The sequence below is a fragment of the Sceloporus undulatus genome, chromosome 1 (genome assembly GCF_019175285.1).
Source record: "Sceloporus undulatus isolate JIND9_A2432 ecotype Alabama chromosome 1, SceUnd_v1.1, whole genome shotgun sequence".
In the NCBI taxonomy this organism is placed as follows: domain Eukaryota; kingdom Metazoa; phylum Chordata; class Lepidosauria; order Squamata; family Phrynosomatidae; genus Sceloporus; species Sceloporus undulatus.
In genome coordinates this window covers 314,556,944-314,580,866 of record NC_056522.1, presented here as the reverse complement: position 1 = coordinate 314,580,866, position 23,923 = coordinate 314,556,944, and the positions used below count along the sequence as shown (strand labels likewise).

Below are 23,923 nucleotides of genomic sequence, written 5' to 3'. Positions count from 1 at the left end.
ACACTAGATATTATTGCATTACCCTTGTTTCTAGTATAGATGCAGGATGTAACTTTAAGAAGATGGATCTTATCGCATTCACCTGTTGCTGAACAGCAGGCAGCCTATTCGCAAGCCAGGTTTCTGCTTCAGCTTTTCATGAATAGGAAAATCTCATATGTGAAAAGATGCCAGAGAAGCCCAGGTTGCAAATGGGCTGCCTGCTGTGCAGCAACAGGTGAGTGTGATAAAACCTGTCTTCTTAAAGTTACATCCTGCACTTTCTTTCACCAGTGGTGGGAATGCCTGAAGGCTAAAGCATACTGGAAGAAAATTCAAGAACTGATGGAAGAGATACTCCAGATTAAAATTCCACTAGACCCATTGATTTAATAGAAACATGATGAGTAAAATAAAGTTTGATAAGAAACTCTTACGAATCATACTATACATGATCACTGCAGTGAGAATGCAATAAGCAAAGTTCTGGAAAAAAGAACAGACTCCTTAAGAAGAAGAATGGTTGTAAAACTAAGAGAAGCAATGGATATGGACATTTTAACTTCAATTTTGAACGAAACTACTAGGAAATCTATGGAAGATAATGATATGTCTCAAACATTATAGTAAGAAAAAAGGTTGGACTTTTGATTATGTATAATGCAAGGAAATTATCTTCTTCTACCTTCTGTATTTTGTTTTTCATTTCTTGTTCCAGCACATGTGTAGATTTAGAGATTTAAATATGTGTAGACTTAAACAATGAAAGTACTTGAATTAATAAGAGCAGAAAATTACAGGATCTATATTTGAGAGTATAATTCAAATATAAAAGAAACTTACAAATGTTGGATATGATAAGGTGACTTTAACTGATATAGGAAGATTCATAAAAGTAGAAATATAGTTTCTATAATATCTTTTTATGTTAGGTGTACAGATTGAGATGTCATGTTTGTAATTTGTTGAGTTATCTATTTGTTTTTTTGTAATTTGTTGAGTTACTTGTTTGCTTGTCTGTATGACTTTTTTATAAAGAATAAAAAAAAATAAAGTTACATCCTGCATCTATGCCGGGAGCAAAGGTAATGTGATCATCGCCTTGCTGGCTTTAAACAACTCTCTTTACTTGGCCTACCTTCCAGACTGAAATAACAAGGGTTGCATCTACACTGCAGAAATAATGCAGTTTGACAGCACTTTAACCACCATGGCTCAATGCTATGGAATTCTGGCAATGCTATGAAGATTCTGACATCTTCTCTGTCAAAGAGTGCTGGTGCCACAACAAACTACAAATCCCAGAATTTCACAGCATTGAGCCATGGCAATTAAAGCAGGGTCAAACTGCATTATTTCTGCAGTGCAAATGGAGCTGAAATCTTTCATGCATCATGTTAAGCTGTTAGGAGGCAGCACTGAATACAAATGGACAGGATAGTGTACCCACATGGTATTTCTGTTGTGTTCATTCTGCGTTGGTTCTAACTGGTTAATAATACTGTGGAAATCAGTCTGATTGTTTTGGATTACAAAGCAAAATGAATGATTATTGGACTAATTCTTTGGGGAGGGATCAAACTGATCATTGTTGTCTGTCTCACAGTCTTTGCATGTAGTTCAAATTAGAAATTAGATACAGTTTGTGATATCCCTTGTTTGTCCTATATACCAGTAGGATGGGATAATTAGTATATGGAAACCTTTATCCAAGTATGCTGCAGTTCATGCATTCCATGGATAAACACAGCATTTCACAACTGATAGGCTACAATGAAAGCTTACCAAAATGCCCATAGCTCTCTTTAAGAAGAAAATGAAATACAAATTGTACTGGACCAAAAAGGGGGTAGGCTTCTTTTTACTTGTACCTGAATTTAGAGGTTAATAAAATGACCCCCAAAAAAGATTGAAATTGAGACTCTGCCCAGTCTTCCACTTGTTACTTAATTTGCTAATTGCCATCTGTTAAACTGCATGTGTAGTAACATTAAGAGTCTCTGATCCTGTTTGGCGTCTTTTCTCAATTAGTCATCAACACCAGTGAAAAGTGTGTGCAGACTGCAGAACAGTGCTCTGATATTTCATTGATAAAGTTTCCTTTGAAAATGTGCACATGAAAAATCAAAATGGCAAACAAGAAAGAGAGAGAGAAAAAACATTCTGCTTACTGATTTAGCAGAAATCAGTAAGTCCAAATCAAGCACTTTGCTTAAGGTTTTAAAAATCTGTATTTACTATACAGTATTTATATTCATTTTTCCTTGGAGCTCCCAATGGCTCTAATCCAAGTTAAAGATCAGGGTCACATCTGCCTGGGTTTAGCAGCTCTGCAGTAGCAGGTGCTTCAGCAGCAGGTACTGGGTCCCTGTTGTTTGTTTAAGGTTTATCCAGACTTTATATTCAACTTTGCTCTCTAAAGCACCGAGATCAGCATGCATGTCACTATGTGGAGTACAAGAGATCCCTGCCTCAAGGCATTTGCAAGCTAAAGTTTGAAAAAGGGAAGAGAAAGAAGTGGAGACAGGGATGGAAAGTGTGTCCATTTGTTTAAGTTACATGTGCTTAGTCTTGGCTCAGATTAGTAGGAAATTGAATCTAGGCATTGAGCAACATGCTTCACAAAAAAAAAGGTTTTGATGGGGATCTGAAGGTCATAAGAGAGGCTCTTCAAACAGGTGTTATGGGAGGTAGTTCAGAGCATGGAGGAAGTAAGTCACTGTATTGTCTGCATGGACCAAATAAAATATCCTGCACCCTATTCTTTCAGCAGATAGGACAATGCACAGCCCACAATGTACAACCCATTCCTTGATTCTTGTGCAAATAGTCCAGACAATGGCCGGTTACAAACCGGCACTTTAGTGTGTGATGAGCATGCACTAGGGTTACAAAAGGGCGGTGCTTCTGCACCGCCCTAACCCTAGTGCATGCTCGTCACGCACTAAACGGCGGCGGCCCTTCCATATGGCCGCCGCCGTGAGGACGTCACGGCCGTGCCGCCTCTAGACAGGGCGGCGCGGACGTGACGTCCTTGCTCCGCGCCAGGGCGCTTAGTGCGCCCTGAACACGGAGCAGGAAGGAGCTCCGTTTCAGAGCTCCTTCCTGGTTTAGTCCGCTGGGCGCAGCCTTCAGACGGCTGTGCCCAGCGGACTAAAAGAGAAAGGGGCCAAGCGACCCCTTTCTCTTCTCCCCGCCGCCGCGGGGTGTCCTTGGGGCTTGAAGTCCCATGGACACCCTTTTTCTGGCTGCTGGGAAGCGGCATTTTGCAGCTTCCCCGCAGCCCGAAAAGCAGCGGATCGGGGCCTCAGCAGCTGCCGGTGTAGCTGCTGAAGCCCCGATACTCTGGGGGAAGGGGCGGGTCCAGACCGCCCCAAATGGGCGGTCTATAACCCGCCAATGTCTGGCCAGTTCAGTACTGAACCTGCTGTCTACCCCATTAAAATGTTTAAAAAACAAACACACTTTGCTCCAGATCTTCCTGGAAGATCAAAGTCCTCCGTTGCAATGCCAGGTGGATGTTTACAACACAAACAGACAAACAAGCTTCATTTATATACTGCTTCATACTGCCTAAGCAGTGTCTAAGCAGTTTACAACGGTAAGCTAATTTGCCCCCAACAATCTGGGTACTCATTTTAGCAACCTCGGAAGGATGCAAGCCTGAGTCAAGCTTGAGCCCTTTTGCTGGTCTTGAACTCACAACCTTGTGGTTTTGAGTGAGTGGCTGCAGTACAGGCATTTAACCACTGCGTCACCAGGGCTCCTGCTGTAGTCCCTACCTCCACTGCCACCATGGTGAGTTCCTCACTCTGAGGTCAGAACAAGGTGCCCAGCCATGCAATCAATGCTGGGTTCTCATTCTGACCTCAGAATGAGCAAATTGCTATGGCAATGCCAGGCTCCATACCAGGACACATGGGTGAACAGCCACCTGGCACTGCAATGGTGGGCCCCTGGTAACAGGGGGACATTGGGGCAGCTCTGGGGCCAGATTACTCTGGGCTGCTCCTGGAGAACTCTGGCCCATGTAGACTTGACCAGTACCATCTGCTTAAGCCCTTTAGTTGGTTGTTTTCCAATATCTTAAACTGAAGAGCAACATTCACAGTGAGCAGAAACTTCCCCCACCTCAAGTGGCCAACAAAAATTACAGCAATGACACCACTGGTGAATAATGCATTAGAGTCATTACAAATCTTTCACTATTAATATTTGAACAGAGGCAAAGATCTTTATTTTATGTGCATAGTTTGGTGTTGGCTATGCCCTATTAATTACTGTGCACCAAGCACAAAAGCATTTCCCAATCGCCCTAATTGAAATACAGGCCAATTTACTAATTAGCTTGAGAGTACAAGGGGAATACGCAAAAGGAAATTGCTTTTTGTGTCAATACTTTTTTCTTTCTTCCCACTGAGAGTGATATGGCAGCAGTAACCATGCTTGGAATAGTGAGGTGCTATGCTTCAATATGAAAGGGATTCATATAGAAACAAAGCAGCATGAACATTAGGTTAAGTTTTCTGTAGGATCCATGGCTAAAACAGGGCCTTAGTCATGACAAGAATGAGCCCTTTGTCCAAATGGATTTTTACCAAATGCAGAGTTCCTAAACAATTATCTACAGTTGAGTAGTACTACAGCCATGGGGTATCATGACTTCAGGGATAAAAGAGAAGATGGATTTAGTGGTGTTGGGGGAAGTGGAAGAATAACATTATAGAATAAAGAATTATAGCATTTAAGAGATTTCAGAAGAAGAATGATCTGAGCATGGTTCTGAATAGGTTCAGAGTGGAAATTATAGGTAATAGGACTTCAGGTTCCTGGATTTGGAAAGAAAATTAAACAGCAAGGAAATAATTCTGTGAGTCAGTATGTTGCAGTGATTTGAATGTTGGACTAGGACAAGCCACACTCTCTCAGCCTTAGAGGCAGTAAGGGTAAACTCCCTCTGAACAAGTCTTACCAAGCAAATCAATATAGTGTTGACTTAGGGCCTCCATAAGCTGAAAACTACTTGAAGGCACATGACTACAACAACAATGTAATAAGCTTTTACACAAAAACAAAGACGTTTGTGAACCAAGAGTTCAGAAGAAATATTACCTAAGGAGCATATATGTCTACAGTATACAACAGGTTGATTGATTTTTTTCCTTAGTCTCTTAGATTGAAAATGAAAAAAAGGCAAAGTAGTAAAGCCAAAATAACATGCTCTGAGAGGCTTGATACCAAAGAGCTTTAGAAACCAAAATACACAAATAATTGGAAGCTTATATAAACCCCCAATTTGAATGGAGTAGACACATACTGAGAAAGGATGTTCAGACTACCATTGGTGCTGAAATTGAACTACAGTGATGCATTAACTCAGGCAGTGAATGAAAACATTAACTCAGATAAGTAGGGTTGTGGTGTAGACTCCTAGGAACAGTGATGACAGGGTCTTCATTTTTGCATTGTTATTTACAATTATTTCCTTGGACATGCCATTAACATTTAAAATTCCTTTAAAGTTGTCTCTAGTCCTGTGCATCACTCACTGAAATCCAATTACTACTAATCTAAAATAATGGCTTATGCTCTGCCTTTACCTTAGCTTATTGCATAGTAGTATGGATTTCCAAATCGAAGGGTCAAGAATCTTTAATGGATAGCTGAAGCATTGTACTATGCTACTAAGCTGCTATTAGGGACCACTGAGAGTTGAGAAAAATCCAAAGAAAGGGAAACTTTCAAAGGCCAAACAACTTTGTAAAAAGCTTGGGGCTTGTTAGAGAAAGGAAGTGTTACAGGCATATAGAATGAATCCCATCATCTCTGATGCCCAGTTTTACTTTTCTGTAAACTAGATTCTCTGGTTGCTCTTAAGATTGTATAAAGCTTTCACCTATAAACTAGAGCTGTGGAAGGAAGGAAAATACCCAGTGATAGCTCATAGAATCGTAGAGTTGGAAGAGACCGCAAGGGCCATCCAGTCCAACCCCCTGCCATGCAGGTAATCACAATCAAAGCATCCTCGAAAGATGGCCATCTAGCCTCTGTTTGAAGACCTCAAAGAAGGAGACTCCACTACACTTCGAGGGAGTGTGTTCCACTGTCGAACAGCCCTTACTGTCAGGAAGTTCCTGCTAATGTTGAAGTGGAACTCTTTTCCTGTGGTTTGCATCCATTGTTCCACATTCTAGTCTCTGGAGCATCAGAAAACAAGCTTGCTCCCCCCACAGTATGACATCCCTTCAAATATTTAAACAGGGCTATCATATCACCTCTTAACCTTCTCTTCTCCATGCTAAACATCCCCAGCTCCCTAAGGTGTTCCTCATGGGACATGGTTTCCAGACCCTTCACCATCTTAGTCACCTTCCTTTGGACACACTCCAGTTTCTCAATGTCCTTTTTTAATTGTGGTGCCCAGAACTGGACACAATATTCCAGGTGGGGCCTGACCAAAGAAGAATAGAGTGGCACTATTACTTCCCTTGATCTAGACACTATACTTCTATTGATGCAGCCTAAAATCGCATTGGCCTTGTTAGCTGCCACATCGCAATGTTGATTCATGTTCAACTTGTGGTCTACTTGGACTCGTAGAACCCTTTCACCAGCAAGTCGTGCAATAGGAGAGCCAAAATGGGATCAAAATGAATTCTCCACTGCAAACTTGGGTTGCGGGGAGAGTAGGAGGCATAAAATAGAAACAAGAATACACAAAAAATTGGGACACACAAAGAGCAGTGAATATTAAATGTCTCATTTTCTTTAAATGCAGATGTATATTTTATTTCTTCATAAGTTGCAAAGCATATGGGTTTTTTATTCTTGTAATCACCAGTGCATCCTCAGGTTATCTCTGCATGCTGCATTTCACCTTGATGCCAGGAATCATCCAGCAATTAATTCAGTGGGTCTACTCTAGTATAGACTTTCAGCTGGCTTGAAGACACTGTCTCGTGCTTAAAAAGAAATGATACAAACAAATTCTGATTTGATAACTAGGAAAAACCATAGACAATGTTACCTTGCACCCCTGTCTGGCAGTTCCTACCTAGAAGTGAGCCAGAAAGAGTGACAACAATGTGGGAAGATGTCATGTTAATATGTAAAGTGTGACAAGCAAACATCAAGAGAACAAGGCAAAAAAACCACAGTGGTGCTCTGTCATAAGACTGTCCTGAGAATCCTTTGAAACTAAATCAGCTGGACTCAGACACAAGAGCTATTTTTCAAGTTACCAGGATTGACAGTTATATTTCCCTTAATGAAAATCAAGAAGGCCAAAGAAAAATTTTCACTTATAAATCTTGAACACCAGCTACCTCTGAATACCTGTATATATTTGCTTCCCCTACCCCAGCCTTGATCTGTACCAAATATGATATCCATCTGCAGTAGATTACTTCTAGAATAGCATTAAACACATCTAAAATTCTCACATGTCAATCAAAAGTGCTAGAAGAAGGCCATCTTAATGATTGACAGACAAGCGGCTTCTACAGTGATTCATCACTGCACAGTGATTCTTCCTCTTCTGCCTGATAACTTGGCAGTCACAGTTTATATTTCATCAATAGGAGTAATGACTGTGATCCTGTAACTAGAGGCAGCAACCTTAACATGCCTATACTCAGTAGTTTCTACTTTGCATGTATCTCTAAACAGAGATCTATAAACAGAGGCTGGATGGTCATCTGTCGGGGCGGTGCTTTGATTCTGTGTTCCTGCATAGGAGAGGGTTGGACTGGATGGCCTTAGAACTCTCTTCCAACTCTATGATTCTATTATTCTAACAGTTTGACCATAACACATATTCATGTTATTTCCTATTTTTTGCCCTTAGCCACAAGCTCTGTTCCTGCATCAGTTAGTCTGCAGTCTGAGTTTGTTTGGCTTCCATTTTATAATCTGCAGTTCTGTCTCTCTACTCCATGTTTAAAGAGCATGTGTTATATGAGATGTCATGAAACCTTGTCTATCTCAGCAGCTTCTGCCCTTTGAGCAAATTGGAGGACTTCCACAGTCCCTATGTATTCCCTAAAGCACCAAATATGTAGGGGTCATAAATATGATCCAATCACAAATGCATAATGCAGTTGCCTTAGTGAATTCTGGTCAATAATTTTTATCCAGGAGTTCCTTTAGACATGAAAATTATTTCAAGGATTCTCCTATGGTAAAAAGGTTGAGAAAGGCTGATCTGTAATATTGGCTTCATCTGCACTGCAGAAATAATCCAATTTGACACCAATCTAACTGGTATAGCTCAGGGTTATGGAATTCTGGGATTTGTAGTTTAGTGAGACCTTCTCTGTCAGAGAACTCTGGAGCCACCACAAACTACAAATCCCAGAATTCTATAGCATTGAGCCATGGCTGTTAAAGTGGTATCAAGCCAGATTATTTCTGCAGTGTGGATAGAGTCATTAATGAAGGGCACCTTATTCTTCTCAATCTCAAGAGCTGTACAGACCGCCTCTAAGGGGCGGCCTGCAGCTGCCTCTATCTGCACCAGATCAGGGCTGCGGCAACTGCACACTGCAGCCCTGATATCTTCTTTTTGTGCCCTAGAAAGGCCATTATAGCTGCCAGCACATAGCTTTTCCATGCTCCTTTGGTGCTGTTCCATGTAGATGCAGTGCCAGAGGAGCACCATGATACTGCGCACCATGTGGAGTGACACGCACCATCATACCTGCCTGGAGGTGGAGTCGAGGCATGCATTATGTGGATGCCATGGCCCAACTCCACCCCCAGGCTGGCCTTAATGGCCAGTCTGTTGAACTCCTCAGTCTCTATTTTAGGAATATCTGTTAGCAAAAGTGTGCAGTCCAGGGAAGAACTTATTAAAATATAGTGAGATGCCTTTGGCTGCCTTTCCCTATTGCTTCTTCTAGCACCAAGATGTGATGCTTGTCCTGGTGACTAATAGCTCTCCAACATGAGTCTTCCTTCCTTCCTTCCTTCCTTTCTGCCTGCCTGCCTGCCTGCCTCTCTTTCTCTCACACACTCTCTCTCTCTTTTATTTTTAAGCCATCAGAAATGGCACCCTCAGCTATTCTTTGTGAATTTGCTATGTTAACTGTGTGTTGCATGAAGCACTGGTTCCCTAAGTACAAGTGGGAGCTAGAACAAGATGTTGCAGTGTATTATCACCTAAGAGTTGAAATGCTCGTCGCCATCCCCCTGCCCCAGATGCCAGCTGCTCAATTTCTCTGGCAGACTACTCCATTCCCAGTCATCCTATTTTCTAGTCTTCTATCCCAAATGACACACAACATCCACTCTGTTGGTTTCTAACCCCCTTAGGGGTTGTTTTCATTTGACTTGATTTGGGTTTTGTACTTCAGCAAGCCCCCAGGTTTCCTAGGTTCCTTAAAGCTTGATTCTTCATGGCCCCATTTTCCTTCCATTACTGTCATCAGTCACCAGCCCACTTTGCTGTTAAAGGGCAATTATGAGGGATGGGAATTCACTTTCTCCATGCCATTTATTCAGCTGTTATTCAGACAAATCGGTTAGCTAAAGAAAGAAAGAAAAAGCTGTTCTGTGTTCTTAATTCTCTACTTCATCTTGCACTTCAAGTTAGTCCTTGCATGTCAAAGATACACACACAGAGAGAGAGAGCAAACAGCAGCTGTGGGGAAGTCTCAGCTGCACTGGGACTGTGAGAGTGGGAGAGGAAAGGGTAGCCTCCTCCCTCTGCCATGTTCTCAGTAAAGACAACCCCTCTGAAACTGTTATTTACATTTCAAGAGAAAGTTCATGAGCCAGTGTTGCATAGTGGTTTGAGTGATAGATGAGTACTCTGAGACACCAGGGTTCAAATCCCTGCTTAGTACTCTAGTTAGGAAAATCAGTATCGTGTGGTAGTGGCTTGAGCATTGGACTAGGAATCTGGTCTAAAGTTTGAATATCCATTCAGTCATGGAAACCCAATGGGTGAACTTGGGCAAGTCCCATTTTATAATCCTTAGAATAAGGCAATGTCAAACCTCCTCTGAATAAACCCGGCAAGTTGATAGGGTCACTATAAGTCAGAGGTCCTGTCTGCACTGGTGCAAGACAGCCCAGAGCTGTCCTGACCCTCCCCTGCTGCAAAGACCCTCTGTTCCAATGCTAGGGCATTGATTGCATGTGCATCTCATTGAGCTGCCCAGTATGTCTGTCGCTGCTGTGGGTCACTTTTCTCTGAGTTCTGAACGAGGCACCCAGCCTCAATCACATGGCTAGGGCACTTCGATCTGACCTTCATTTTGACTTGATGGACACACCAGGAGGCAGAGCAGAACATGTTTCAGACAGCTGCCCAGCATCAAAACAGTGGGCTCTGGATCTTCCAGGAAGGTCCAAAACAAAGAGTGATGTATTAAAATCTGTGTTTAGTATGTTATACACCAGTTTTGCCACTGACCGGGCTGGCTGTCATCTGGTCTATTTGCACCAGAACTAGGATTTGGGCCATGCCTGAACATCATCCAGTCTCTGGGATGACAGGGGGAAGGACACTTTATTTGACCCATACATACAAGGCCGGAGTTGACTTGAAGGCATGTAACAGCTATAAAGAAGATTCCATTGAGATCTTGTAACAACTTTGAGACTAACTGAAGTAAAGAAGTTGGCAGCATGAGCTTTCGTAAACTTCAGTCTACCTCCTCAGATGCATATAGGAGGAAGTAGACTGAAGTCTATGAAAGCTCATGTTGCCAACTTCTTTATTTCAGTTAGTCTCAAAGGTGTTAGAAGATATCTCTATATACTGATTCTACAGACTAATACGACTATATCTTTGAAGATTCCATTGAGTCCGTGGAAGCTTTCCATTGAAATATAAATACTAACTTGGGTGGAGGGTGTGTGTGATTGTTAGGACTGTAGTAGAGAAAGAGTTAAACTTATCTACCTCATAACGTTTCCCTTAGTTATTTTTTAGTTTATTTTATTAGCCATTAGTTATTTTTTAATTTATTTTATTTAACTTTTTAATTGGGCTGGGGAACAATGGTACAGTTTAGACATTTAATTCAGTAAAATGACCCATATGCTAAAGTGTAGAGCTTATTTCAGTAGTATTATGTACATTTTTGTGTGAACAGAGTTTGAACATTTTTCATGTCTGAATGTTTGAAAAAAATTAAAAAGTGTTACAATACGTATTGTTCTGATATGGTTATGATGCAAAATAACAAGTCAGCAGTTCTAACTAAATGACCTGAGGCACTAACTTTTTGATTTGAAAAAAGCAGAAGGTTTTATATGTGTGTTTAATGATGTATGTGTATGCGTGTATGTTGTGATATGCTCTTTAACATTTAACAAGGAGTTAAAACTGACTCTTAAATGAATGGTTTTGAGCTGGGTGAGTCAGAGTCTTTATACTCATAGTGATGTCTAAATGCCTTCTAATTTTAATTGCATGTGTGAAGGACAGTGGAATTGTAGGTACAAAAAAGAATTTAAAAGCTGTGTAAGTAGTGCAAGAAGATGTTGAAGTGACATAGATGTTCTGCCAGACTAGCTAGGTGGCTCAGAAAAAAAACTTTAAAACTTGGCAGGGCAACCCTATGCAATCAGAACTAAGCCCCCATTGAATTCAGAAGGACTTTGTCCCAGGCAAGAGGATTGCATAGGATTGCAGCCATATTGTGTTTTAGTATCATGATGGGTGAGTAAGCTTTGACCATTGAAGGTCTGTCCTTGTCTTCTTTCTCTTTCCCCAGCTTGCCCACCCTGTTCCCCTTCTCCCCATTATGACACTTATTATTTTTCCATTCACAGCAAAACTATTCACATCAAGGTAATTGATGATGAGGAGTATGAGAAAAACAAGACTTTCTTCATTGAGCTGATGGCCCCCCGCATTGTGGATATGAGTTTACATAAAGGTGTAGTACTGGTTCTCCCAACTAACCTTAACACTCTTCTTTCCACTTTCTCTCTTCTCCTTCCTTTCCTTCTCTCACTATGTAGTCTTTCTTTGTTTTCCAAGTACTCTATCCTTAACACTGCTGTATATGCACAACCTGTCACATGGTATTGATAGGTGCTAGCAAGACCAAGCCGTATATATTTGGGGAGGTTGGGTGTGGGCATGTGTGGGTGTGCGTGTGCATGGTATGTGTGGGGTTGATTGATTATCATTACATATTTTTGAAATGACTAGACACTATGGTTTTCAAGTCCATCACAGAAGTAGGCTGTGAAGCTCCAAATTCCAGCATGATGCAAATGTGGATTTACCTTGGAGTTCATTCAGTTAACCTCACACACAGCATTCTGTTGTTAGTGCATGGATCCATGACTCTATGTCTGCACTGCACTCTGATCAGCACACCAATAGTAGTTACCTAATTCCAGAAGGAATTATTTCTGTGGAAAGGAAGAGTTTTGTTTATAATTTATCTAGATTTTTTTTTTTAAAAAATGTGAATAAAATGAATAAATGAATAAAGTGAATAAAATGACAATCAAAACTGACAGCATGAACAAATGGAAGTTTGGTCCCCTTCTAACTTACCATAAATATGTCTCTGTTTTGCACTGTGCCATTATGGTTATGCACCATTCTCATCTAATATATCTCTCTACCAAATCCACTGCCATAGTCTGTAAGAACACAAACACTATTCCTTGCGCACATTTCTACATCAACTCCTACCTCCCATGGTGATTCCATACACCCAGAAAGGAACTGGACATCTCCAGTCTTATTAAATTGTAATTACATAGGGTTAAATTAGATAAAGCTGAAGATTAGGCTGCTAGATAATTACTCTGAAGGCTATTGAGCAGGGATTTGAACTTGGTCTTTCCACATATGCAAATAGATACTACTTTCCATTCCACACATACACACACACACACACACACACACACACACACACACCCTTGTACTTGCTCCTTGTTCCATTTGATTTCTATTTCCAACATACAGTTCTGAACCTTATGAATTTTTAATATTAATTCAAAGGTTAAGTACGAGTGTAACATTTTGCATATTAATAACGTTGAGATGCAGTACCTAAAATCTGCAAATGTTTCACCTTTGACCCCCCTAGGAATGTAACTTTCAGAACTTTCCTTCACACATTTACGTGGATATTGGTCTGATAATGGCGGTAACCAACTTACATTGCAGCTGCTAACAACAGCCTGTAGATACAGTATAGAAATACTGTAGAAATGGTATAAGCACATAATACTGCTGCCCAAATCCCTTTCCCTTAAATGCCTCTTCAAAGTGTGGCTGGAAAATGGCTGGAACAGTTAGGTGACTGTAGGGTGAGAACTGAGAGCCTTCTTAGATGTGACCTTAAGAACACATTTAAGCTTTTCTCACCCTTTTTTGTGTGTGTCATGTACTACTGTGGGAGAGAATTCAGAAGAATAGATCTGTTGTAATTCAGTGTGGATATTTTAATTCACTGAAGGAGCCGATTTAAGCTTCACCACATACAAATGTCACAAGACAGGCATCGTACAAAACTCCTTGGCTTTTCTATGCTATTTATTTGCATTTCAGATTCACATCTGGCAGTTGTTCACATTAGATTCCACACCACTTTCCCTCACTGAGTAACTACAAGCGATTGTATTGGAAGAGACCCAGGGGAACTAATGGAAAACCCCCAGGAGAGACTGGTAACCTTCCAAAGAATAGAAGAGAGAAAGCCATTCATATTTATTGGTTGGCACTTTTTAGTAGATAAAAGCAAGGGGAGTTCTTTGTGCAAGCATGTTGAACCATTAACAATGGAAAGTATCAAGGTGATAAGAGTTTGCAAACATAATTTAAACTCTGTTCTTGCCAGCATTTACATTATTTTAAGAAACTTGCCTGGTTGTATCACATTCTGCTCATTAACCTTTAACACTTAATTTCATGAACACAAATCACTCCATGCAACAACAAAAAATGAATGGGCAAATGACAATAGAAAGAAAGAACAAAAGAAAGAAAGGAAACCATGTAAGTGTATAAGGCTATTATAGGCATGTAGTTTTACAGGGGATGGGAAAAGCGAGTTTGCTTTCATCAAGCAAAGCAAGAAATTACCCTAGGTGGAAAGTTGTTGGCCTGTGTGTGTATGTATGTATGAGTATGTGTGTGCATGCATGTACATACTATTTAATTTAAGCTCACCACCCAGAAAATCCAAAAGTAATGTTAGCAAAATGTATGTGAGAAGGAGGGATAATTGGTCCTATATCCAGAGCCCTTTAAATATCTATCTTGGGCTCACTTTTGCCCATGGATAGTTTTGATTGGTTATTGTTCAGCCATTTGATTAGCTGTTATTACCATGTGACACTCAACTTAATGTGCTGCAGAAGTCACCTTTCACTAACCATCAACAAGGACCAGGTCCCCTTTCCTTATCCTTTGTCCCTTCCATCCTTCCCTTCCTCCTCTAATATTCTCTGACTGACCTAAAGATCATCTACGACCGACGTACCATAGAAAGCAAGCGAAACACCGCCAAAGACAGTGGCATAATGGGCTGCATGTGAGGAAAGTGTGGTGGTGGTGGTGCTACTGGTGTTGCATCCACTCCCAACCAGGCAACCCACTGTACACACATGTCTTTCTTGTTGTCCCTACAGGAAGACCGTAAGGGTTAAAATAGTAGATGAGGAGGAATACGAAAGGCAGGAGAATTTCTTCATTGCTCTTGGTGAACCGAAATGGATGGAACGAGGAATATCAGGTGTGAGATCCTTTTTTGAAAAACAAGCAAAATGAACCCAGATCCAAAAAAAGTAACCTTTTTTGCTCCCCCTTTTTCTACCTCTTTCATTTTTACACAGACTAAGTTTTGTTATTTCCCCCTCTTATTTCTCGCTCTCACCCTGTTTCGGTCCCATCTCTGCGTTTTTGAGCCTAAGCTTATTTCAGATCCTCCTATGTGCTTGTGCCTTGCAGGCGATCATGGCTCAAGTGTGCTTGGATCGTTTCTGTTCTTTCCTTTCTCTCTGTTTGTTTTTCTCTCCCCCTACTGGCATCTTTAGCCTTGTCCTGTTCCCCTTTTTCATGCTGAGACTGAAACCAGTTTTTTGGAAGAGTGTAATTGCATGGCTGCCTCTTCAGCTTGCTCCCCAGTTCTGTATCTTGCACAGTTCTCCCCACCATATTCTTGCTCCCTTTCTATGGCATTGCGGTGAATAACATGGAATGCTGATGAATATGATTATTTGATACAGATAAGTTAAACGACAATTAAGAAGTTTTGTCATAATAATGGCAGGTATTTGCATTCTGACTGCAAAACAAAACAAAACAAAAAAAAACTCCTCCAGCACATCACAAATATTAAGAATACTTCCTAGCCCTAGTGTTAGAGATTCAGAAAGCATTTTATTTCTAATTGAGAAATGGTCAAAGTGAAGCCTTCAATGCTTTATTGAGGCCACATGGCAAATCAGCAACAAAGGCTGAATCTACATTGCAGAATTAATGCAGTTTGACACCATTTTAAATGCCATGGCTCCAAGGCTATGGAATTCTGGAATGTGTAGTTTTGTGAGGTATTGAGCCTTCTCTGTCAGAGAGCTCTGGTGCCACAACAAACTACAAATCCCAGAATTCCATAGGATGGAGCCATTAAAATTAAAGCAGCATCAAAGTGAATTAATTCTGTAGTTTGGCAGCAGCCAATCATGTCTGTCAGTTTTGGAAGTTAAACCCTGTTTTACAACATCATTCTTAATTTCATTGACATGAATGAGGGTCCCATCTCAAAAGGATATGCACATTTGGATACTTCAAGGTTTTTTCACAACTCTTCTTCATTTCAGTGGGTCCTGAGAAGAAGGTACCAGTGGACTATGCCTTCTATCATTTGATCCATAGACAAAAATGAACCACATACAGTACCACTGAATGCAAACAAACTGAGAAAACTACCACCATCAAAGACAAATCAAGTTCGTGAAAATGTTTAACTATAATAATGAAACATACTAGTAATATTAGAGTTTAGATCCATACATTAGGTTTTTTTAACTATAATCTGTACCATAAAAATGAAATAAATAAATCCAGCTCTCTTAACTGTATAGTTGAGAGAACTGATTCCCCACTGATGCTTCTAAACTCTACCAACTAGTTCTTTTAAAAATCCAATAAGTGATCACTCCCAGGTATCAGTACACCAAGTACATCAAGCATAATAATTGTTTTATTATGTGCCCATCAAAGGATTTTCTTGGCAAAATTAATCCAGAGGAGGTTTGCCATTGCCTTGCTGGAAGGCGAAGAAAGTGTGATTTGCCCAGAGTCACCCAGTGAGTTTCCATGACTGAGTGGGGAGTTGGACCTGGTCTCACAGAGTTCTAAGCCTCAAACTCAAACTACTATGCAATGCTGGCACAGTGCTTCTCAATTATTTTCTGTCATGCCCCCCCTAGGAAGAAGAAAACATTTCGCACCCCCCGCGCGACTGTAAATATTATCATTTGTCTATAAAATTGTTATAAGTACACCTCTGCATAACAGAGCTTCGCGCCCCCCTTTACGGAGCCTCGCGCCCCCTCTGGGGGGCCCGCCCCACTATTTGAGAAACACTGCAATAATAATACATTAACATTTTATTCTGCCCCATCCTGTGGGCTTATGGTTCAATGTAAAACCAAGTAGGTAAAAACCATATATGTAGTGCAATTACTGTAACAATCATTTAAAATTACAGTAAAACATTTAAGGCAATCACCAAGTAAAAAACTCTCAGGTATTTACTCATAATTGCCTCTCCCTAAATCCCATCTCCAATCTTTCTAATCCCTCCCTTGTCCTTATTCTCTACAATGCATCCTACTCATTGATCCTTCTCACTGAAGGCTTGCTGTTAGGACCTTGACAAATGACATATTGGTCTCCCCCCCATGTCAACTTTCTGAAATCACATCAACATTGCCCATTACATCTCTATTGACATTTTCATTGGTTCTACCATATATACATCTTTAATTCTTTCCTCTTCAGAACTATATTCCCTTGTAAACTATCCTACCTCCCTCAGTTTGTTTTGCACCTATCTTGTAATAAAATCAATTTTCTATTGCTCTCCTTCTGGCAAGAGGTGGAAGTCAGCTAGGTCACTTGTTGCTTTACTATGCCTTTGCAGAGGTCAATGAAGAGTTGTTTCCAGCAGTAACCGTCAAAGACGGAATGACCTATCTGTGCAACCAGAATGCTTTCACCTCCTGTTCTCACCATATCTTGTAGTCATGAATCTCATATAGAAAAACATCCCTTTGAAAATTAGCGCCTTCTCTTCTCTCCAGTGAGCCATGTTTTCCTCCCAAATCTTCCAAGAGGCCTTAGGAGTGGGAAGATGACTGCTTGCTCCTGCCCAAAGCTTGATAATGTTATATTTTGAACTATAAATCCCAGAATCCCCAGCCAACATAGCTATTGGTAATGCCATTGAGGGATTCTGGGAGTTGTCATCCATCAAAATAGAAGAAAAATTCAAGTCTTGCTGTCATCTAAAATGCACTGGTAAAAGTTTGTTATTTTCAATTACCATTTTATGGCTGGTTCATGATCCATACTGCACCTTACATCATTTTTATTCAGCCTTCCCCAGGCTGATGTGCTGTAGATCCATCAGACTGCACCTTCCATCATTTCATGCCACAACAACCAGTGTGAAAGATGGGAGTTATTGTCCAAGTTATGAGGGAAATGGTGGCACTAGCCTGGGGAAGCATCTACCATTATGTGGCCACAAAGTGTCTGCCTCCTCCTTAAGTGTACTAGTTTCTGCTTGGCATGACAGACATGAAGCACAGATAGACTTGTGAACCTGATGTTGCAGAGCATGGATTGGCTGAACACAACTAATGTGAGATTATTGTTACTATTTTAATTATGTAGCCACCACACACAGAGAGAGGAGAGACTACCAGGATAGGGTAATTTGGGATTTTTGCAATATAATTCTATATATATAAATCTAATCAGAAGAAAGTCCTGTTGATATCTATGGGACTTAGTCATGGTTAAATGGGGTATGAAAGAGTAGCTAAAATACAGGTAAATAAATAACCAACATTGTAAACTGCTGCTTACATTGTCCTATATAATAAAGTAAAAAGAAAGCCAAAAAAAGAAGGGAAGGAGTCTTCTTTAGCGCATAAAGAGATGTTTTTAGCCGGAAAATTCTGAACTGACTGCAGAAGAGTAGGGTAAAGACCAGAAATTAGGATGTTCTACTAACATGTCCTAGGCCAGGTGCTTAAGCTGGCCCTCTTAGCAGTGGATGGATGGGTTTGGAAAGAAGCAAAAGAGATGAAATCACAAAATTTAGCAACACCGTTGATGTCAGTGGCATTACTATAGGCAACAAGGAGAGGGGGGCTGTCCAGGTTTTTTTATTCCATCCAGACTCTGCTGAGGGCAGCTACTGTGAGGGTAAAGGGAGTCAAGCATTAGTGCCATTCATGAGCTTCAACTTTAATTTCCTACAAATTCCTGTTTGGTTGTTAAATAAAGTTGAAACATGCAATCTATCCATTTCTAAGTTCATACATACAAGAATGGTGGTTAGTAGCCTCCATGTAACTCAGATAGCAAATCTGGAGCTTTCTAAAGGAGACCTCTGAAATGCTGAATCCATTCTGGATGTAGGCTTCAGCACCGTGGATGGCTAAAACCTAGAGCAGAGTCATCATCCCACTGACATGGAAGCCATGCAGAGCACCTTTCTTCTTCGTGGTCTCTGCAAATCACACAAATGGGTTTATTCTGCGCCTGCGCAGCAATCCTCGGAAATTTCTAGAATCTCTAGGCAGAAAGTAATGTATCTTTCTGCAACTTTTTGGCGGTAGCTCCGCCCACCCATATATAAGGCCCTTGGTGGCCCACTCTTCTTCAGTTCCTTCATTCCGCCGCGCTAGCAGCTCAGGGAACTTCGCAAGCATTTGCTTGCTCTTCTCTGGCATTTTGACCTTCAGGACTTTCACTTGACCATTCTTTCGGACTTTCCCTTGGACGGACGACTTTCTGATTTACGGCTTGACTTCGGACTGGTAACGGACTTTTCTTACCATGGCCTCTTTCAAGCAATGTACCAAGTGCAGGGTTAAAATCCCCAGGGCCGATGGCCACGACAAGTGTGTCCTCTGCTTAGGTGAGGCACACATCCAGGGTAGTTGTGCCCACTACAAGACCATGTCCGCCCAAGCCCTCAAGAACCGGGATCGGACACTCAAGGCCACCCTCTACGAGAGGGTTCTCAGCCAGCCTGGCGGCTCTGGAGCTTCTGGGGAAGCGGATACCCCCAAAGCCCTCAAGAAAACGGGAAAAACGCTCCGACCGGGACAAGAAGCGGGCTCGCTCGTCCTCGCCGCCCGCTAAGAGCCGCCGTAAGGGGCCCCCAAGCACGGTCTCAGTGCCTCCGCCTGAGTCGAAGCCAGTACCGTCGACATCGCCTGTTCTTGAGCCGGTGAAGACCCCGACTCCGTCTATAACGGCTTCCTCCCAGACGGTGCCGCTCGAGCCCAGAGTCCTTCTCACCAGTCACCTCTCTGTACCGGCAGACAGCCTACAGATTGTGCATGTGGACTCTGAATCGGAGGGAGAACTTCAGGACTCCTACGCTCCATTCTCCCCTCAGAGGCCGAGGTCAAGATCTCTCTCGCCCTCGCCAAGGAGACGGCCGCGCTCTGCCTCACGGGACCGGGCCACGCTAGGTACCGAAGCCGACGAGGCTCTAGCTGCACACCATGGTGCTCCTACAGACCATGATCAGGACCTCTTCCAGGTGTTCCCGGATCTTGTCCACGACCAGCGTACGGGACAGTACCTCATCCCGGTTGACCCGTCCCGCCTGCGTCGGGACCTCCGTGCTCACTCTCGAGTCCGTCTTCCGGATGGTGACACCTCCCGCCGGGACGACCAGGACGGCCTCGGGACATCCGACCCTCTCCTCAGATGGCGGAGCCCATCCCCCTCGAGGTCCGGCTCGGGCTCTCCTCGTTCCGTGTCCCCCGTCTCGGACGAGGATGCCCCGTTTGTGCCTCAAGGCCCTTCCATCCCCTCACCCACGGATGACGTTCAGGCCTTTGCAGACAGAATCATACGGATGGCTGACTCCCTCAAGCTGGAGGTCGCCCATCCCGAAGATGACGCTCTCGACCCAGTGGAAAGGAGGATCCACAGCTCTGCTCCGGCTCCACCAGCCCTGGCTTACCTCCCGTCCCTAGAGAAGATCGGCAAGCGTTCTTGGGACGCCCCAGCCACCATCCCGTCAACTTCGCGCAGGATCGAGAACCTGTACCGGGTCACTCTGTCTGCGCCGTCCTGACTGTCAAACCACCCCAAGCTGAATTCAGCTATCGTGGAAGGGGCCCAGTCTACCTTCGCCCCTAAAACCTCGTCCTCGCCCGTTGACAAGGACAGTAAAAAGTTAGACGGCCTGGCTAAGAAATTTTACGCCTCGGCGGCCCTTGACCTCAAGATAGCCAACTATGCGGCTTGCATGGGGGCCTACATCCAGTTCCTGGTGGAGAAGATGGACCCCACCATTGCTGACTTGCCCGATGACAGGAGGCGTATGATGGCGGCTCTCAGGAACGAGATCCACCTGATGGCTGGACAGCAAATCATCTCTGCCAGACACTCCATGGACTGTGCATCTAAGATCCTCTCTGGCTCCATAGCTCTCCGCCACTATGCATTGCTCCGGTCCTCAGACCTCATCCCTCAGGCCAAGGCAGCTATTGAAGACATGCCCTTCGACAACTCGGGCCTCTTCAATAGAGACATGGACGAGAAGCTCAGCTTCAGGTACCAGATGAAGACCGTGGCTAGGAAGCACGGTATGTCCTCCGTACCATCCAAATCCCCTCGTCAGAGGTATCCTGGTCAGCGCCCCTGGCACTCAGGAGGCCAGTACCGTTTCCAGCCCCAGGACCGTCCTTATCACCAGGACAGTAACCCTCAGAGCCTGTCATCCCATTCTCCTGCTCCCCCACCAGACAGGCGCCAATCTTCCCAACCCAGATACCAGCAAGGGTATAGGAAGAAGTCTACCTTCGCCCCTAAAACCTCGTCCTCGTCCAGGGGCAAGAAGAGGTTCTGATGTGTTCCCGCGCACCTCGTCACCTCCAACAGGCTGAGCCCTTTCTTCAACAACTGGGCCGCCATTACTACGGACTCTTGGGCACTTAACATCGTCCGCAGGGGCTATGCCCTAGAGTTTTCTGAGCTCCCACCAACTGGAGCCTTCGTTTCAACCGTCCCCTCGGACACCCTTCTCGACGAAGTGCGCACTCTTCTAGACAAAGGCGCCATTGAACCCGTCTCTCCCTCTGAGTTCAAGCGGTGCTTCTTTTCCAGGTACTTCAACGTACCGAAGAAAGACTCTGGCCTTAGACCCATAATGGATCTTCGAGCCCTCAATGACTTTATTGTCTACAAAAAATTCAGGATGGTAACCCTTGCTTCTATCTTACCACTCCTACAGGAAGGCTACTGGTTCATGACGCTAGACCTGAAAGATGCCTATTTTCACATAGCGATCCTGGAGGACCACCGCAGGTTCCTCGCCTTCGCTGTCGGATACCAGGCATACCAGTACAAGGTCCTTCCCTTTGGCCTTTCCACAGCTCCAAGAGTCTTCACCAAGTGCATGGCACCCGTGGTGGCATACCTGCGTCAAAAGGGAATCACAGTCTTCCCATACCTGGACGACTGGCTCTTCGCAGCATCCTCAAAGGACACGCTTCTCAAGCAGCTAGATTTTGTCCTATCCCTGCTGCAAGCACTGGGACTACAGGTCAACTTCGACAAGTCCAACTTGACTCCTACCAAGCGAATAGACTTTATAGGAGCAACACTGGACTCTCTACAGATGAGGGCATACCTTCCACAGACAAGGTTCCAGGCCCTCTGTGCATCCCTGCAGCCCTGCCTGCGCTGAAGACGTCTTCAGGCCCGTGCAGTGCAAATCGCCATGGGACATTTAGCCTCCACCACTTTCGTCACACCATGGGCCAGACTGCGTCTGAGGCCCATTCAATCTTGGTTCCTCTCCGTGTTCGACTCCGGCCGAGACACGCCTACCAAGCTTCTCACCATCCCGAGGACTGTACAGAGGTCTTTACGATGGTGGCTCCAATCCAACAACGTCTGTGTGGGGATGCCATTCCTACCCCCTCAGCCGGACATCTCTCTGACTACGGACGCCTCCCTACAGGGATGGGGCGCCCACACGCTGGACCTTACAATAAAGGACAAATGGCCACCGGCGGAAGCTGCTCTCCACATCAATATGTGCTACCTCAACAAACAAGGAGGTACAAAGTCGAGGACTCTGTTGTTAGCCACCACCCGCATTTGGGAATGGTGCATAGCACACAAAATTCTGCTACAAAGCATCCACCTGCCCGGCGACCAGAACGACCTGGCAGACCAACTCAGCAGGTCACCCTCCACTTGCCACGAGTGGAGACTATATCCAGAGGTGGTCTCCCTACTCTTCAGTCGTTGGGGAACCCCCCTCCTCGACCTCTTTGCCTCCCGGCTGAACGCCCACACCGTAAGATTTTGCTCATGGTACAAAGACCCAAGATCGGAAGGGGACGCCTTCCAGATCAAATGGACTCAAGGCCTCCTATATGCCTTTTCTCCGTTTCCCCTCATCACTCGAGTCCTCTCGAAGATGTTGGCCGACCACATGGATGCAATCCTAATAACTCCGTGGTGGCCCAGACAGCCTTGGTTTGCTCTGCTCTTACAACGAGCGCAGGACCATCTCCGCCTAGAGCACCGGCCCGACCTGCTCTCGCTCCACGGCGGACAAGTTCACCATCCCGAGATGCATACTCCCATTGGTAGTATGGAGGATTCCATCCTGAGGACACTTCCATCCGGTGTACAGGATATCATCAGGGCAGCTCAGAGACCGTCCACACGGAGGTCCTATGCCTACAAATGGGATAGGTTCCTAACCTTTCTACAAGCAAGGGACGTTCCACCATCCCGTGTCTCCATCCCTGTGGTCCTGGATTTTCTCATAACCTTGGCAGACACAGGCCTTTCTTTGAGTTCTATCAAGTGCTACCTGTCGGCTATCTCATCTCACTACCTGTTCCAGGACAAGCCTTCCCTGTTTGGTGATCCTCTCATAAGGAGGTTCCTCAAGGGATTCAACAATTTGCATCCACCGATTCTAGACCCTACGCAACAGTGGAGTCTAGATACCGTCCTGGCACATCTGGTGTCCAAGCCCTTTGAGCCCTTAGCTACCACGGACCTGAGACTCCTCACTTGGAAGACGGCCTTCCTGGTAGCTATCACGTCAGCCCGTCGAGCTAGTGAACTGTGTGCTCTGAGGATGGACCAGCCTTTCCTCCGTTTCCATAAGGACAAGGTGGTGCTCCGTACAGACATTACTTTCTTGCCAAAGGTAGTGTCTGCTTTTCACATCAACCAGGACATTGTTTTGCCGACTCTGGCTCCTAATCCGACCACAGACTCTGAGCGTCAGCTCCATGCCCTGGATGTCCGCAGGGCGCTGGCGTTCTATCTGGACAACAGGACATCTGCTTCCAGGCGTTCGGAGAGACTGTTTGTGTGCTACTCCGAAGCCAAGAAGGGGTTGCCGGTGTCACTGCAGAGGTTCTCCAAGTGGGTGGTCAGTACCATCCACCTCTGCTACGAACTGGCTAGAAAGCCTCTACCAGGTCGGGTTAGAGCCCATGCAACTAGGGCGGTAGCTACATCCTCAGCCTTCTTGACGGGGATTCCCCTTGAGGATGTGTGTAAGGCAGCTGTCTGGTCCCAGCCTTTGACATTCATTAGACATTACAGGCTGGATGCAAGGGCCAGGCATGATGCAGCCTTTGGGAGGGCAGTGTTACTCTCTGCTATGCAATAGACCTGTTACTAAACTGTTAATAAATAACACAGTTGTTTGGTTTACATACTTTA

General features: G+C 43.9%; 1 protein-coding gene across 4 annotated transcripts in view; it reads left to right on the top strand.

Annotated features, from left to right (window-relative positions):
* Positions 1-23,923, top strand: part of SLC8A3 (solute carrier family 8 member A3) — a 269,784-nt gene that overhangs the window by 200,751 nt on the left and 45,110 nt on the right. For 3 of the 4 annotated variants that reach the window (XM_042445827.1, XM_042445824.1, XM_042445825.1), the window contains one exon: positions 11,764-11,870. In XM_042445827.1, coding sequence (XP_042301761.1) covers positions 11,764-11,870 — 107 coding nt within the window. Of the gene's footprint in view, positions 1-11,763; positions 11,871-14,589; positions 14,694-23,923 lie in introns of all 4 variants that reach the window. The other variant, XM_042445826.1, reaches the window with a different exon arrangement.